Source organism: Squalius cephalus (genome assembly GCF_949319135.1).
Source record: "Squalius cephalus genome assembly, chromosome: 15".
Taxonomy (NCBI): Eukaryota; Metazoa; Chordata; class Actinopteri; order Cypriniformes; family Leuciscidae; genus Squalius; species Squalius cephalus.
Genome location: NC_137136.1, coordinates 25,100,310 through 25,118,396, shown reverse-complemented (window position 1 = coordinate 25,118,396; position 18,087 = coordinate 25,100,310). Strand labels below are relative to the sequence as shown.

The window sequence follows — 18,087 nt, the reverse complement described above, 5'->3', positions numbered from 1 at the left end:
CAATTGAAGTAATTTTTTTAAGTTGATCCAACTGTTCACTTTTTACAGTGCATGTCCTATTTAAAATCTGGTTACTGAGGTAAAAATAGCTAAGAGTCACTGGAATAAGTGTCAAACAGTGCAGTGCACAATAAAGACATCAGTATCCATAACATCAAAATGTGCATCCTATGGTCCATGGCCAAAGAGGGATGGACTCTAATGGGTATAGGGAGGAGGAAACTCAGTTGTTCTGGAGATGTATGCATATGTGTAATTAGGATGGTGACCTCTGGAGATCCCTCGGCCCCCTTGAGTGACAATGTCACAATCTGTATCCTGTGAGAATACCTTGTTGCTCTCGGATCTGCGTCAAGCTTGCGCAAATACACAACCTCATTCATATACACAGACAGCGGGATTGCGCCTGTCACTACGTGGGTCAAACAGAGCCAGCCCACTCAGAGCGCTATTTAAGGGCCTCTCTTGCACAGTGCAGCGAAGTTGTGCAAGCACACTTGTTCTGCAGTCAGCGTGTGTTCTCCATCTCTCTCTCTCTCCTCCTCCTCTCTGCCAGAGTTTCACCTGAAGGTACGATCTCAGTTTTTTCCTTAGTTTTGAATGTAAAGTGTTTACACCGGCTGTTGCATTTATCGTGTGAAATCTTTTTTCTTTTCTTTTTTAATACGTCATTGTGTGAAATATATTGTGAAATATTTCAAATGTGTGCTCGTGTGGCATGTCCTAAAATTTTGACATTTAATTTGTAGATTTTAATGAAAACCAAGAAGATGTGAAGTGAGTGAATGAGATTCACTAGTGATGCAGTTTCTATCTTGTTATAATAATTGAGAAATTGGATCCATTTAAAATTCCTATTGCTGTTGCTGATGCTTCTTGGCTTGAATCCAGTTAGGTTAATTTTTTTCCTCAACCACAAATTTTCCAGTCTGAACCACGTCATTGTTTGACAATGATGAATGAAAAAAAAAAAAAAAAAGTGGTTAAGTAAAATTGTGGATCCCAGAAATCAAATAAGACAGACATCTTGGGGAAATGGGTTTTATTTGAACCACGTGTACTAAACAGAAAAACAAGGAGTTTAGATCTACCCCGATTACAAATTGCATTTAGTCCATCTATCAGATGTTTTTATACAAATGTATTTACTTTTGTTTGGTCCATAAATGTGTTGGATTTAGTATTTTGGGGTTGAGGCAGGCATTTTATTTTAGCAATCATTATTAATTATTTTAGATTTTTTAACATAAAAATGTATGTAATAGATTTAAAAAGCAATATCAAAGCTCTAACATGTGCGTGTGTGTTTCAGCTATGAACACTGGAATCTGTGTGTGCGTGCTGCTGGCTGCCCTCTCCACCAGCAGTTGCCTTTCTCTCCCGACACATTCAGAAGATGGACTTCAGTCTGATCTGGGTACCATAGCGAAACACACACGCCACACCCGTGCAGCGCCGTCCAGTGGACAACTGAGCCTTCTGTCGAAACAAGAGGATGATGAAGAACCCCGCAGAAGCTTGACTGAACTACTGGCCAGAATCATCTCCACCAAAGGTGGAATTCCTCTTTCAAATGGCTTTATTTTATATTTATAGAACTTTTTTTTATCAATCGTGCTTCCTGCATATTATGTTATACTGTATAAACAATGATCGTGCGAACCCACACGCATAAATTATAGTCATTCATATTGTCCTTGTCCTTCCATGCAGGTACATACCGCAGAAGTCCCTCTCCGAATAGCAGGTCCATGGGCTCCACTCACAGAATAAAGGACAGAGATTACCTGGGATGGATGGATTTTGGCCGACGGAGCGCAGAAGAGTACGAATACTCCTCATAAGACCCATTCAACCACTGACATGAATCAACCTGATTAGCCAGTCATCTGTACAGAGTCACTCATTTTAATGTCAATCAATCACAGTCTGAGCTTGGTCTGATGTAAATTTGTTTGTACAATGGAGATGATGCAATATATCAATACGCGTGTCCATCTATATCCATTTATTTTGCAGAAAAAAAACAGAGTGAGAATGTAGTCTCTACTGCTTTTATTCTCATAACTCATGTATATATGATTTTGTCCTCAGACATATCACAGATGTCTATGAATAAATCATTGCCTTAACTCACTCATCCGAACTCTCACGGCTCTTGTAATTTATTGTGTGGTGTAAACAATTAAAATACAATTTTTTTTTTGAATTAAAAATGCATTTTTGGAATATTAAACAACAGCAACATAAAAATATAGAAAAACAACAAGAAAAATGTTGGGTAAAGAAAAACTAAATCAGCAGCGGAGGCCATTTGTCCATTAAAACGTTTCTTGATCCGGCAAAGAAACAGTGTTTCACTACATCCATATTAGCTTTTGTTAGTATTTAGCTTTGAATCACCATCTCAGCTGAATCCACCACAGCTCAGTGAAGCCATTTGTGTGGTGTTGAGGGACCAAGCTAACGGATTACTGTTAATGATCTTATTATGAAAGCTTTCTCTTATTTGAAAGCTGAATGGCTATTGCATTACAGCACTAGTGCCACGAGTAACCTTCAAATCCAATTCTCTTCCCATTGCTCGAGGGACAGATTAGAGTTCAGGCAATAATACCCGATTCTGCCGTAGAAGAGAACAGGGTGAGAAACGGAGAGAGAAACACATGCAAGATGGGGAGACAACGCTCCATGGTTTATTGCGCAAAACACTTGAGTTAGCACATAATGGATGAATCGTAGGCTGATGATTGCGAGCAAATGAAGAGCTACACCAAACAAAAAGAGCCATTATGCCACAGGTGTGCCTTAGTGAAAGAGATTTCATTCTGTTAGACGATATAAAGTGAACCAATAAATGCTCGCTTACACACACAGTGCCAAACATGAAAAGGTTTGCAACCAGGGCAATTAAATGTGTTCTGGCAATGCAGATACATTGTCTGAGCCAACTAGCCAATTCTCTTATTTTCCCCTCGCTCATACATAGACATTTGCATCTTTGAAGTCTTTTCACTGACTCAACTAGTATCAGCTGACTGATACTAAAGAGTTTGGCTTTGCCTTACTGATCACAGGTAAGGTAACCTGAAAATGATCTTGGTGAATAAAACAAGGCCTACAGAACAGTATTTGCTTAGCAATTAGACTGGCACTGAAATGGCACTTACTAAATCTACTATGTCTTGTCCATCATCTTCAAATTTCCTTTATAATATAACAGCATATTAGATATAACTAAGGAAAGACCATATGTAATTAACTTACAATTCACTTACTCTTTTGACCCAATGACTTAATTTAGTTTAATAAATTACCGTGTATGATGTATTATGATGACTGAATGCAACAAATTGACAGAATATTCGGAAGAAATTATGACGTATGAGTTGTACACTGAGATTTAGTTCTTAGGTTCTGGGGTTTGTTCAAATCCCTAATCCAAAGTATGAGTATATGTTTTTGAGTAATTGTTGTCAATATGTCCATTTCGTACGTTTCAGTGCCTATCCAAACACACAAATATGGAAAATCTGTGGCATTAATTTACTGCCTAATTTTGCACATTATTCATTGGCTAAATAAAATACATGTAAACATGTTGTGAAATATCCAGATGATCCTTAATTACTTATTTTTGGTGTTCCTACCATGGAAATTTGGAAACCAGTTCTTTAGTTTCTCATGAAACAGTGAACGACTGTTTTCAATGTCCCTTCCGATGTTATCCAACGCTTGATCAGTTGGGGTAATAAAAAAACACTATTAATGTATTTGACTTTATCCTCAAATATCAACTCTACAGTATATCAATTTTCTTTTATCTTTCAATCAACTCCTAACACGCTACACAGAATAACAGTTTTCCACCACTTTGATACTATTGTGCTACAATTACATCATAATGTCTATGAACATTACACAGAATCCTGCCACAAGGCATAGGTGCCAACATTTCTCACAAACCTTTATGCACATTTACATAATTTAAAGCCTAGGCTACATAACTTGTCAACCAATATCAAACTATCTATTGCCCCCCACCTCCACCCCCACAGTAGGTCTGTGATTTCAAAATTAATGTTTGTAAAAAAACAGTTTCTCTATGGAGAAAAATAATGAGATATGTATGTGTTTGAATCTCACGGAGTGGATCAATATACAGTTTTTAGCGAATAACAACTTAAAATTCAACTTATGTTCTAACTACAAAAATATCAATGTACTTTTATTTGCCTGTTCAAGTTTTTACAGTTGAAAATTGGTTAGGTTTGGTGTTTGGATTAAGAGGTCTGAATTTAAATAGTAAAAATGTAACTATACAAACATATCTATGAATATATAAAGGATGTATACATTTTACATTTCTACAGCTGTGCAATACAGCTCCATAATATCAAATTAAACATATCTTAAGTTTATGAAGAAAAAAATCAGGGCACTCAGAACAATCTTGCAAGAACAGTCTTGAATTTGTGAGTTCACAATAACTTGTAGTGTTTCTATGGAAACCCTCTTCAGCTGGAGAATGTCATCTGAATATCATCACATTGTTAGTAAATAGCCGGTGCTCTTCAACACTAAGTGGCCTGCTGATCAGTCAGCTGTGGTCTGGTCACAAGCATCTAGTCCATGCAAATTTGCAAGACAAGGGCCCTAAAGGGTTTCTGTCAGCACAAGATCAAACAATGACAAATTTAGAAACATGAAATGGCATATTTTGGACTTTGGACCTACACAATATGGATATGTTTGCAGGGACTACAATTTATAACTGAATCAGCTATGCTACTGAATCCAGGTGATAGGGACAATTTAATTGATTGGTGTTGCAAACACAAATGTAAAGCTGTTCTGCATGCTCAATGTTGGTGAAACACTCCCTCTTGTGCTCAACAAGGCTAGTGCATCTCATGCTTTCTAAAGAATGTTTAGAACGGATATTTGTGGATATACTTGAACAAAGACCTGATAGCATCAAAATGAGACAACCGACACAAAATTATCGCAACTGGTTTTATTGATCCTGCAAAAGGGAGCTTCTAAAATTCATGAACAAAAACTCCACTTTTCACCAGTGTCAAGTTGTCATTGCTTTTATTTTCCCTTCAAGTTTAGTTTTTTTTTTTTTTTTTTTGCTTTTTTATATATAAAAAGTTAGCCTGTTTAAATTTTTGCATATTTACCATTTACAATATACAAATAAAATGTCCTTTCTAATGAAATAAACACCATTGAAATCAATGATCAGTCATGGCAGATACCTCTGAACACATTCAACAAAGGTCATGCTATGATTAAATGCGCACACACAAATACGCACACATTTTCACCTAACAAATTTGATTCGCCTGAACTAAAAGAAAACGACCTTTTCTTTAGACCGACTCATGCACTTTCAACTGTATATGCATCCTCGACAATGCATCAAATATAATATATCTTTCAAAAATCTGCATTGTCAGGTAAAAACAACTGTTAAGTCAATACATCACACATAGTTACAGTATTTATGCCAGTGCATACTGTGGCAGGTGAAGCCATTATGATTCAGTCTGTCAAAAAAAAAAAAAAAAAAAAAAATCAGGCACTATGAATGACTTCCTATTGCACCCTTGAAATCTTTAAAGCTCACAATACATACTTCACTTGCTTTACATACGACACATATTAGTCAGTAGGTTCCAAAACCACAGCAGATGTACAGTATTTTTTCGGTTTAACATGACATCCTTTTGACCAATGAAATGTTTTGTGCAATTTTCCCATCAAGTCTTCGATACTGCAATTCCACACGCCCTGTACATCCATACACATACACTTATAAATAATGTTGGTCTTCAACAAAAGGACATTAAAAGATGACAACATGAACATGATTGTGTTTCAAGTTTGAACCTGCTGCAATTTCTTTATGCAGCCCCTTCACAGCCCTGTGGTCTCGGTTTCTCTCTGAAGTATTTCAGTCAGTCAACTCTTGAGGATGTATAAAGCAGAGAGTTTGTGCTAATGTGCAAATTATCACCAATTCATGCCAACAGCGCCCTCTACCAAGAGTCGTATTACTGAACTGTGTTATTACACTGTAATTACTATAATATTATGCATTAATAAGCCATTTTAGACAATGAACATTACGCTGTAGTTATTTAATTGCCTGGACTAGATTGAAAAGGCTTCTGTGAAGGTATTTGTACTTGGTAAAAGCAGATTTTCGGCACACTATAGGGGCTCGATAAAAAGCTGTATGTCATGGCCTTTAAAAAGTGCCAAATCAGACCAAATAATAAATAAGAAATGACAATACTTCATTGTTCACCAAAGTCTGGGTTACCATTAGCATTAAGGTGCTATCAGTGCTCTTGCTAGCATCACAACACTAACAAATCTTGAAATGTCACACGGGAAGACCAGATTCAGAAAAAAAAAAAAAAAAAAAAAAAAAGAGTCGTTTTTAAATTCAAACTGGAAATCATTTTGGGGCATGATTTTTCTGCTGTTTGTATGCTACATTTTCTCACAGCCAGCAAGTGCAAAATGTCACACGACGACAAAAGCTTGGAATATGCCAAGCTATGTGACAATGCTGAATGAATTGTACTGTATATGTTGGTCAGACGGAGAGAAGTAGACAAAAAATAGGTTGTTATATCAACTGTTATAACAAAATAATCTATACAAATATCATCTTAATAACAGGCACTCGAGTTGTCGCAAGGATGATATACTGTATCAATGCAAATTTAAACAAATAAAAGGCAAAAGGGGACGACAGAGGCAACATTCACTTTTCATTGAGGCTAGTTTGTCTTGGCGGTCCATGGGCCAATAGCAGGTCCTCACTGGGAGGCCCTGCGCCCTTCATAGCCATACTAGCCCCAACCATAGCTGGGTAACTGCGGTTTCTTCTCATCCCTGAGTTCAGCACTGGTAGTCCCCCGATTGGGGAGGTCACAACAGCGTGGGCTCCGAATGGCGGTCCTGGGGCCAATGTTCTGGGAGCCAGGCTAAACTTCTTTACCTTGTCCACAAGTCTCAGGTTCTGCACACTGACTTCAGTCTGACACTGCGTATCTGTTTGAGCCCTTTCGTCCGCCTCCCGCACTTCCTTTAGAATGGAGCTGGCTGGCCGTGAAGCCAGGAAGGTTTCGTAGGGGGGGTCTGAGGGGCTGTAGTCTACAGGGAGCACAGGTCTGGTGGGTTTGGACTTGCTGGGGGAGTTTGGAGGGGTGGAAGGGAGCGTGTCTGGACAGGTATGTAAGGGGTGGGCAGTGTGTGATGAGTAGGGGTCTGGTGGAGGGGCTCGATCCGCCCGGTCCCAACTGAGAGGGTTATAGACAGCAGCAGATATACCTCTCTCCTGCAGGAGGCGCACAAGGCCCAAAGAAGTACTGGTGGTCTTGGTTGAGTCGCGGAGGTTGGTGAAACTCTCCGCCAGGCTGAGGCGACGAGGCGTGCAGGGGGTGGACACAGGGGTTGAGCGCAGACTGCTGCTGGACATCACGCAGGTAGTCAGTGATGGACCAGACACAAGACTGAGAAAGAAACACTCGGTTAGTTTGCATTATCTGGCTATATAAGCCACAATCCAAACCATGCAATGGTAACTCTGTGAACACGATTAATCAAACTGAAATATTCAATCCAATTCAGGAACATTTTGCTCACAAGAAAAAATTGGTTAGTGTTTGCAACACAACTGGGACATATACGTTTTGGATTGTGAGAGTTTCGATTTTCTTTTGTATAGAATACAGTATAATGTGGCCCCAAAACTAAAAGCACAAAATACTAAATGAATTAAGGCTGCATGATTTAGGCAGGATTTCATTAAAGCAGAATTTCCTACGAATCGAGCCGAGCAGCTCATGTGTAAGAACACCATGTCGTGCTTCACTTTGAAACATGCAGCGCGTAATTAAATTGTGGTCTTTGCGGTTTGATTTTTGCACGAAGCCATATCACGATTTTAGTTTTATTTTAAATAATTATGCAGCCCCAATATGAATTTCAGTGCATAAAAGGACTTTACAATATATTAAACCAATTAGTATCTTCAAATAAATGATGGCTTGTTTCAGAACTACCTTTAATTACTTTTATTGGTAACCACAGGTGTATTTTTTTTTTTTTGGCAAATACTCTTATCCAAAGTAACTTGCATTACTTCCAAAGTATACATTTTTATCAGTTCTTGCATTCCCTGAAATCAAACCCATGAACTTGGCATTAATAGCACCTTGTTCTACTCTTTGAGCTACAGGAACGCCATTGATCTATTTTAATATCTAATGCAATGGCATTCAGACATTATCATTTTGAAGGCTAATTCTTTTGATTATAGATTAAAATCAAGTTAACATTTTGTCTTCTCATGCACTCTGTACTTTACCATTGATTTACAGTACACACACACATAGATACAACCATAGATTTATACACAGTTTGTATTATCGGTCACGTCATAATGCATTTAGTCTCCCACAAAAAAGTTCAGGTGTTAGTTGAGAAACATCCTATAGGTCAGTTAGGACATTAGAGTGGTTTGTGTTTGGTTAGAGAACAGCATACTCCCATGACATAAGTTTTAATTAGGACTAGGCAGGTCATGCTATTCATCCTCACCCCCAGGGGGTGCTGCTCAGTGAGTGTGCTCTAAGCCCGTCACCAGAACAACATGAAAGAGGGCCGCCTCATCATCCTCGTCATATGACCTGCAGTAGAAGCCAATCACACAGCTGTACAGTATGGCTGCTATAGAGTCAAGCTATTTGTCAGGTGCCTTTTCTCTGGCAGCCTCAATACAGATTGCAGGTTACACTGTTGAAGATTTTGTATGCTGGATTTATACTGAATCTTTTATGGAAAACCTGAATGATTCCGAATCCACTTTGAATGCAATTCCAAAGGATGAGGACTCGGGCTGGAATTGATACAGTAAAACCTACGTTTGCGCCGCAGTTCAGAGAATCGGATCTGTCGGATTTACAACACGCAAATTCATCTACTTCTACCGAAATACATAAAAGTAAGTGGCCGGTGAAGCGCAAGAAGAACAGAGTAAACGTTATAGTTACCTACACAATGTGTATCTGAAATGAATAAAACACAGTGTCAATTTATAATGAAATGTATTGTTATTGCCGCTTCCATAGACATCAGTGTGTATTTTAAAAACTATAAATGTATTGTTTTGCTAGTACTTATGTGTATTTAAATGTCTGAAACCTAAATTAAACCTTATGTGGTTGAATAGTTGAACACTGAACACTGAATAGTTGAATAGAGCGTCTGTCTATTCAAGCGCCAGCCAAAGGCACATTTGAATTTAGCAGTTGATCACGTGATGCACTGACCGTTCTAATCACACCGGTGTGATCCAGGGACCAGCCTAGACTGATCGCACCGGTGTGATTGTAGGCGTCAAAGGGTTAATGACGTTAATGATAGTCGATTTTTAACTTTAAATCACATAAATGTTGACTTAAAAAAAGTCGTTCAACCCTACTGTTTATAAAAGTGCTGAGGAAGCCTCTGGAGCTGAAATTCAATTATGGTAATAGTCGCTTCGTCACGCGCTGCAAGCGGTCGACCAATTACAACAGGCTGGGCCATCTGACCAATCAGAGCAGAGTAGGCTCACGGCAAGGAGGGGTTTAGAGAGACTGGATCCTCAAAGAACCGTTTTCAAACTCTTTGAGGAACTGAGGTGATGTGGAATGTATATTATGAGAAAACTGGATGCATGTACACCTATTGTAGGAGACCTCCAAAACAAAATCAGGAACCTTTAAAATAGCATAATAGGGGCACTTTAAGGGTACTGCCAGTGTAACCCTAAAGGTACAATTTTTGCACATATTTATGCAGTGTATTTGTTAAAAGTGTCTGATATTATCTATGAACCAATAGTTGCTAGGAGGGTATTATGAAAAGACCACACTGTATTTACCTGGCTGTGACTCTGGTGAGTTCATCTGAAGGGTGCAGAATCCTGCAGGTGGTGAAGGTGTACGTGGAGCTGGTGTTAGACATACATTTACCAGGAAAATGCACTGGGGAGAGCAAGAGAGGAGAGACAAACATCAGTACACAACACCACAAACAAACACAGAGATGGAATTAAAACTGCTTCAGGATCTGAGGAGACCTAACGCAATCTAATGTGATATACTGCAAAAATGTGACAGCAGAATTTGATTTGTTAAATTTCCTTACAAATCATGAGTTTGTGGTGGTATGATTCATCCTGATGCAGTTTTAAATAGATTCACACAGCAGGAGAGAACAGTGGGAAAGAGGAACAATCAAACGGTGAAGTCCAGTATTATCAGCTGACATTATGTTTCAATAATTCTCTGCAGAAAGAAACATTAATTGTCATTAAAGGGAAAGTTCACCCTAAAAAAAAAAAAAAAACTAAATAACAAAACAAAACAAACATAACGAAACCAATATGCACAGCATGTATGTATGTGAGCACGGTGTATAATTATCCAGATAAACTGGGACTGTCAGAGTATGTGTGTGTGTGTGTGTCTGACAAGCTTGACTCTGAAAGCATGTGGAGTGTGTTTGTGTAGCTACATGTGGTGTCAATGTGACCTCTGTCCAGTGTCCAGAGTCTGTTCACTCACATGACTGCGTTTTTAATAGAACTCCGTAACATTATCCTTTAAAAGACACTCAGAACTCTAGCTGGATGTTACATGCTGGGGCTCCTGTTGGGACTGTGTGATGTGTGCTAAAGGCATGTGTATGTGTTCTGCAGTTAAGTATTAAACATCACACTCTGTGCCCTCGGGCTGGACGCCTGCCTAAATCTCACATACAGGTTTACCAGGGGACAAGTGGACTTGCATGTGTGTGTGTGTGTGTGGAGAGAGTGAATAAATAAATGTTGTTTGACCACCACCAGGCATTAAACTTTCTGACACAGCGTTCTGGTAATGCAGGTTAGAAAAGAGATTTAGCTGAGAAGAGTTTTTAAGATACTGGAAATTTAACGAGTGCTAAAAATGAGAATCAAGTCTAGAATCACAGACTTATCACTTATTATTAGACTCATATCAAGTATCTTAGAGTAGACCTATTATTTAATTAATAATAATTAAATTATAAAATATTTATATTTTAACATGGCAGTATATGTTATACTATCTATTATTAATAATAATAATAATAATAATAATAATTAGCGCTGTCAAATTGATTAAAAAAAAAGTTTGCATATATATATATATATGTGTGTGTGAGTGTATTTGTGTGTATATGTGTATATATGTGTATATTACACATACACATATTTACAAACTTCAATGTTAGATGCGATTAATCGTGATTAGTCGATTTGACAGCACTAATACTACTACTAATAATAATTATAATAGTGTCTAGACAGGATGAGAATCTAATGAGAATAACTCTTTGAAAATGAGCATTACAAACTCAAATGTTGACATTACTGTAGTAATAATAATGGTGGTAGGGATTTTTTAATAGTAATCAAATGTCACAATAATAAAAAAAGGTTCTAAAATGTTTTCCCTTTTGAATTAGGGGTAAATATGACCCACACAGAAAGGTAACCCCTGGCATGCAGGTGATAAAGAAATTTGGTACTGCTGGTGGTACTTAAGATACTTTAATATTTAAAGTATTTCAACTAATTTGGAAAAAGACTGATTAAAAGACTGATTTCTCATTTTTCAGCGCAAGGATCAAGAGAGATGACAGGCAGAACGACAGTAAAATGTTTTAAAAAAATTGACTATACTCAAAAGAACATGGCAGCTGTCTTCATGGGTGAGGTAGTGGTTGGTGTGCAGTGGGTGTGTGGAGAGAACCAGCTCATCCTACAGACCCTCACAGGCACAATACAACTGGGGCTTATGGGTACTCCACTGGGGCTTCGGTCTGTTTTATAGAGATCTTTTTGATCCCACCCCCCTAAGCCTGTCCGGAGGGTTAGTGAGGTTATGAGGGTCCCTCACCAGATGAGACCTCTTCCTCTCCAGCCTCCATTCGGTCTTGCCCCAGTCCAGGGGTCCCTCCATTTTCTCTGAGCTGCTCCTCCTGGTTGTCAGGATTGTTGGCACGAGGTCGTCGCAAAGCAGGCGAGCAAGGCATAGAGCCCAGGCAAGAGGTAGAGATGGCGGATTGGGAATGCTGTCCTGACTCATCTTCCTCCAGGTCGGTGAATTGGTACACCTCCTCCAGGTCCAGCTCCAGCGTTCGGAAGCCCTTGGTCACGACGCCGGGCCGTGTGTCCAGGATGCCGCCCAGGTGTGGCTGCGCGAGCTGCTGCCATGCGTGCAGAGTGGCCGAACCTGAGGAACGGAGGAAACAAGAGCACAGATCAGAGACAAATTACAACAAATGCCACATAACGCACAAAATATATATTGAGATCATGAACGCAAGGTGGCATTCATGAAGTGTGACATGAGATACATAAGAGCGATTGGACAAGAATTGATTTAAAATTAGCATCCATTGTTGTCCAAGAAACAAGAGGCAGCATGAGATTGCTTGCCTCAGGAATATATATCAAAATAATAAAGTAATATTGGATGATCATTGAGCATGTGTCATATATAAATAAGCTGATTAAATGGCAAGTCCAGGAAAGTTTTAAGCAAACCTCTGTGATACCAAGTGAGAAAACCAATTGGTTTCAATGCTGAGAACTGATCTGTTCATTTTTATGTAGAATTTGTCTGTGTTCCAATACATTTTAAAATAGATATATTGTAGAGGCAACCAGATGTGGAGATATAATGTATATTTAACAGCAGTCGTGATCACAGTTATATATTCTTTCATAAATTTTAATTGTTGAGTCATTTTAATTACTTTCTGATTATAGTTACTCTTATTAAGTTACACTACATATGCTATTTCTATACTCAATTTAATATGCGCCCTGTAAAACAGCTCTTAAGGTTTACACAGAGCTAAATTTCATGACATGCTAACTATGGGCAGCCTAAAGCAAGAAAAGAAAGAGAAAAAGAAGGAGGGGGAAATTAAAGTTGTGTTTATTGGAAAGGTATAAACACATTAAAAGACAAAAAGGTAAGAAAAGGAATTCAAACATCCAAACTGAAAACTGACAAGAGAGACAGTAGGGGTAAACAATGGTGAACACAATGGGGAAAACCGGGGCTCAAGTCAAATAATATTCCTCAGGAACTAATCTGTCAGTTTGCTTGTTAGTACCTTTGAAACATGTTTAAATATGTTAAGCAAATCAGAGGAATCACTCAAGAAAATGCTTTAGAGTTTTCTGTAATTCCTAAGCCTTACTTTTGGGCAGGCAATGTCAGACTGCTTAGCTCTATTATCTATAACCAGCAGGGGGAGCTAGATATATCATAATAAGATCACCACAGTAGCTGTTATCATGCTGTGATTAAGTTTAAATAACATGACAAACTACAATTAGCTGTAGATATGTTATATACAACTAAATTAATTCAATCACCTCTTTGTTGGCATAAAACTGTTTCTGGCTTTCTTTGTAAACGAGCAAGACCAATTTTAAATGTCTTTTAAAATATGTACCATAAAGTGCATTGTGGGTAGTTTTTCAGTTTGCTGACTCTCTCTATATAATGGTAAGTGGGATGTGTCTAAGGCCTTGACACGCTGGTTCAGGAGTGACAACTGCATTTACAAACGGGAGCAAATCCTCTAATCGATCCATGTGTGTGCTGAACACGACTCCCTCCACCGCGGTAACCATAGCAACGTTTTGGCATCAACGTTGTTTTTGACCAAAGTAATATTATAGCGACCAAAGACTCGTTATGTTCTACAAGTGTTGACATGTCCACGACTTGTAAGCGTTTTTGGGCTTGGCTCATAAAGCTATCAAATTTATGGATTTATTTAACTGCGAAGGTGCTTCAATTTGAAGGATTTTGATTTATTTTGGCTTACAATGTGCTTGATCTGGTTTGCTGTAATTTCTACAAGATCTGGCAACACAAATGAGTTATGATTCACACCTTTTTTTTTGCACCATACATGCAGAGGAGCGTCTTCTGTGCGTTTAAATACATCATTAACAACTAGTTGTTCAGTTCAGCACAATGCATAACATTTTTGTAAGTGGGTCATTCCTACAGTGGATTTTGGACTGAAGCAGGTTTGTTGAAAACATTTTTAATATTCAATTATTTTTTAGTCTTGTCAGAGGGAGAAAATGTCTATCATAAAAAAAACACACTGGGGTCAATCTCAGGCTAGTATAACCTAATAACCCAGATCAAATATTAACGTTTCACATACTATGGAACTTGTTCAGCCCGTTACATTACATATTTACAATGCAGTGTGTAACAGGGTGGACGTTTTAAGCTAATAAAAGCCATTACTCGCCAAGAAAGAGCATGCAAGCAGAAGATTACCATTTAGAAAGAATTTTAATAGATTTATAAAATCTATTAAAACCACTTTTTCATGTCCAGTATAAATTGACACAACAGGATGGACATGCTATGTTTTATGCTATTAGATAAGTCAGCTAAAAATGAGGAAAAGAGTGAAAAGTTTATGACTGATTCTTACTTTTTTCTTGGAGTTGCTTTACCTCCAAGTAATGATGTCACTTCTAGCAAGTCATGTAATTTTGGGCATAAGCGTCACATTTTAAAGGGTAAATCGCAACAATATAACAGGTGGACTGGAGTTTGAGGGACATAAACTTAATGGTTTAACACAGCTTAAAGATTATGCATCACAATAAATTGTATTGTATGTCAAAGAGAATAAGTGCACATACTAATTCTAAAAATTCTTTAAAAAGTTGAGAAAACATGTTTGGGGACATGGGAATTTGTCTCAAATTATTTGAATTATTCTTAGGTACTAATCATTATGAAGTTGTGTTAATTGGGGTACATCTATGCATGGAAAACCATGTGGTGTTCAAGTTAATTAAAGGGATACTTCACCAATTAGCATTAAGCTTTGTATCAGTAGAAACCCGGTAGTATTTTCGAATGGCCGTGCTTCCCTCCTTCATGTCCCCCTGAGACAAGAGATTTCTGTATTGTGTGTCTGGAAAAAAACCTTCGATGACGCAAAAATCGTCATTTTGCATCATCTGAGGCTTTTTTGGCCAGAGGCTAAAGACTACAGCCAGTAGTAGGAGCTCGTTCCGCATGTTTTCAACCCGCCCATAGGGGGCGGGATCTCAAGATAAAACGGCGTCTTTATCAGTTTCGAGTCAACTAGTAGCCTAGTTGTATCATTTCTTCCGATACTGCCCTCTGTAACCCTTTAATATTTTTTTGTAAAATATGCAGTATTGTTTCATGGGAACACAAAATCCACCAAAGTGTAGGAATGACCCAAATTGTAACAACTTGTAGAATGTGCTTGCCACTCCCATAAATGACTGAACTCAGAACAGTACAGAACAGGATAAAGCACTAAAAAGTGAACTGACAACCAAATTGAACTGTAGTGTGTGCGTGACCTATATCTCAAACCAGCAGCGAGGCTGTGTGTGTCTGAAAAAGAAGGAGTGTTGTGTAGAAAGATCCTCAGCACTGTGGTGCATTAATGCCCACAGAGCATCAAACAGTGAGAGGGTGAAAGGCCTGGATTTGGCTCGGTCACCTTCCAGAGGCTTGACGATCTGGAGCTTCTCGGGCAGGTAGGATCGGGCGCTGTAGATGGAGTAAACCGAGTGCAGGGTGCCCAGAGACATGATGCTTTCTGCCGGAGTAAGAGGACCGCCGTCTTCACTGCCACTACCAACATCTCTGTCCTCGTACAATTCGCTTTTCTCTCCTGCCAGTGCGTTGAGTTTACGCTCTCGCTCCTCCTCAAAAAAACGGCGCTCGCTCAGGTAGTTGTCCCGTCGAAGGGAAAGGCGACGCAGTGCCGCCTCCAGGTCCTGGGAGCCGGGTGTGCCAGGCGTGCCAGGCTTTCTGTTAGAGTCATTAGAGCTGGAACAAATATCACAGGAAAAATAACCTCAATACAATGTGGTCCAATGTCAACTAATCTCATAAAAAATAAAGGTTCCAAAGGTTGGTTTTTTTGGCTTTTTTTTCGTGGTTTTAGCCATAGAAGAATCATTTTGGTATCCCCTAATGAACCTTTTTTCCTACACTTAAAAACCTTTGGTGCAATGAAAATATTCGATGAATGTTAAAGGTTCTTCAAGGAACCATAGAAGCCAATAAGGAACCTTTATTTTTAAGAGTGTAATGAAAAACCTCCACACACACATTATTATTTACCTAAATGTAACAACTTCTATTGTTTTAATATAAATAGAATCAATTTTTTTTTTTTTTTTTTTTATCAACACAGATACTGTAAGCTGATAATTATTTTCAAGTTACAGTATTATGGCAATGTATAATGTAAATTACATTTATAATTTAATATAATATAATTATATTTTGACACTATTTAGTACTCTTTTAAAATAGGAAACTTAAGTTACACTAAAGTCAACTTTTAAGTGCTAAAAGTGAATTTTGGGGTCACAATATTATCACATACAGTATAAAAAAAGATATTTATTTTGAGATTTACTAAAAATTACATTGAACAGTGTTATTCAATTATTAGTGTTTTCAAAGATGAATCAATAACCAACATATTAGTTATAGTTACTAGAGACACCCATAGACTAACCTAAACCTTAAATTAAAAGTAACTTATATGACAACAACAAAATACAGTAAAAATGGTAAAAATTGTTTTTCTCCAGTCTTTAGTGTAACATGATCCTTCAGAAATCAATCTAATCTGCTGATCTGGTGCTCAGTTATTATCAATTATTAAATCTGAACTATTCCAAACTTTTTACAGGTATTGTACTCAACAAAAGGTCAAAAGTTTGGGGTCAGTATGTTTTTTTTTTTTTAGGAAGTTAATATTTTTATTTATCAAGGACGCAATAAATTGATAAAAAGGACTTCTAAGATTCTATTTCACATACATTAAATGCTGTTCTTACATTTGTAATATTTCTCAATATTTCTGCTTTTACTATATTTTCGATCAAATAAATGCAGCATTGATGAGCATAAGACACTTCTTTTTAATCTTACTGAAAGATTTTGCCAGATTTCGCTCACATATGGGGACAAATCTGTCCCCAAACTATAGTTAAGTAAACATGCACAACACATTTCTATCATATGCTTCAAAAACGTATGGTGGAAAATCGAAAATGGCTCTTACCCATCTTGAGGTGAGTGGGTTTCCAGAAGCATACTGTTAGTGCGGTTGTCCATTTCAACCCCGTCCCCTCCGTACATGCTCGATCGGGGCGTGCTCAGACAACTAGAACGCCTGGAGTTTATACAGGACGTCATATTGGACCCTGGGATGTTCATAGGGGACGGGCCCATGGAGCGTTGCCGAACCGTCTGGTTGATGTTGCGCACCGTCTCGAAGACACGTTTTGGATGCAACCTGAAAAAAAAAGTGAATGTACAATGTCACCCTTGGAGGATTTGAAACTACAAACTAAGCTGATGAAAATGTTACAGGAAAACATTTTAAATATAATATACAAATATACATATACATATTTTATATTCATCTAAATTTGACTCTGCATGCAAATCCATAACTTAATATGAGACATACAGGCAGGACACAGGAAATGACAAACAAACATACCTTTGTTCCTCTACGTCTGGATCAGACATCTCAATCTCTTTCCTCATGGTGCCTTCAATTTCAGCGGCTAAAGAGTCCTGTTACACACAGCACAAACACACCGTTAGCCAGGGGAATAAAAGTGATAGTGTATGTATTTATCATTATTTGTGTATTTATTTTTTAGAATGTTCACATATTTATAGTCTGACAAAGACTCACAAACGCATACTAGTGTCCTGCTTACTGTATACTGACAACTATTTCATGAAAACTATTTTCATTCGGGGATGTAACATGACCTCATCTCCATGTGTAATTGTCTTATAATCTTGGAAATAAAAATTATTATTTGTATTTTTATGTGTATATATATTTATGTATTTTTTTTTTTTTACTGTCCTACACAGTAAGCAGGACACTAGTATGCGTTTGTGCGTCTTTTCTGAC

General features: G+C 37.9%; 2 protein-coding genes across 6 annotated transcripts in view; one reads left to right on the top strand and one right to left on the bottom strand.

The window, feature by feature from the left end:
• Positions 1–485: 485 nt before the first annotated feature.
• ccka (cholecystokinin a) lies at positions 486–2,143 on the top strand. The gene is made up of 3 exons (XM_079895750.1): positions 486–570; positions 1,313–1,555; positions 1,714–2,143. Exons 2-3 carry the CDS (start codon positions 1,315–1,317, stop codon positions 1,842–1,844), a joined length of 372 nt encoding a protein of 123 aa, XP_079751876.1. The 5' UTR covers positions 486–570; positions 1,313–1,314; the 3' UTR covers positions 1,845–2,143.
• A 3,564-nt stretch (positions 2,144–5,707) lies between these two features.
• The window catches only part of trak1a (trafficking protein, kinesin binding 1a), a 74,787-nt gene continuing 62,407 nt past the window's right edge, over positions 5,708–18,087 (bottom strand). For 3 of the 5 annotated variants that reach the window (XM_079893818.1, XM_079893816.1, XM_079893817.1), the window contains 6 exons: positions 17,659–17,735; positions 17,215–17,448; positions 15,631–15,962; positions 11,994–12,329; positions 9,953–10,055; positions 5,708–7,535 (listed from right to left, as the gene is read on the bottom strand). In XM_079893818.1, coding sequence (XP_079749944.1) covers positions 6,785–7,535; positions 9,953–10,055; positions 11,994–12,329; positions 15,631–15,962; positions 17,215–17,448; positions 17,659–17,735 — 1,833 coding nt within the window. In that variant the 3' untranslated portion in view covers positions 5,708–6,784. Of the gene's footprint in view, positions 7,536–8,625; positions 8,715–9,952; positions 10,056–11,993; positions 12,330–15,630; positions 15,963–17,214; positions 17,449–17,658; positions 17,736–18,087 lie in introns of all 5 variants that reach the window. The other 2 variants (XM_079893820.1, XM_079893819.1) reach the window with 1 other exon arrangement.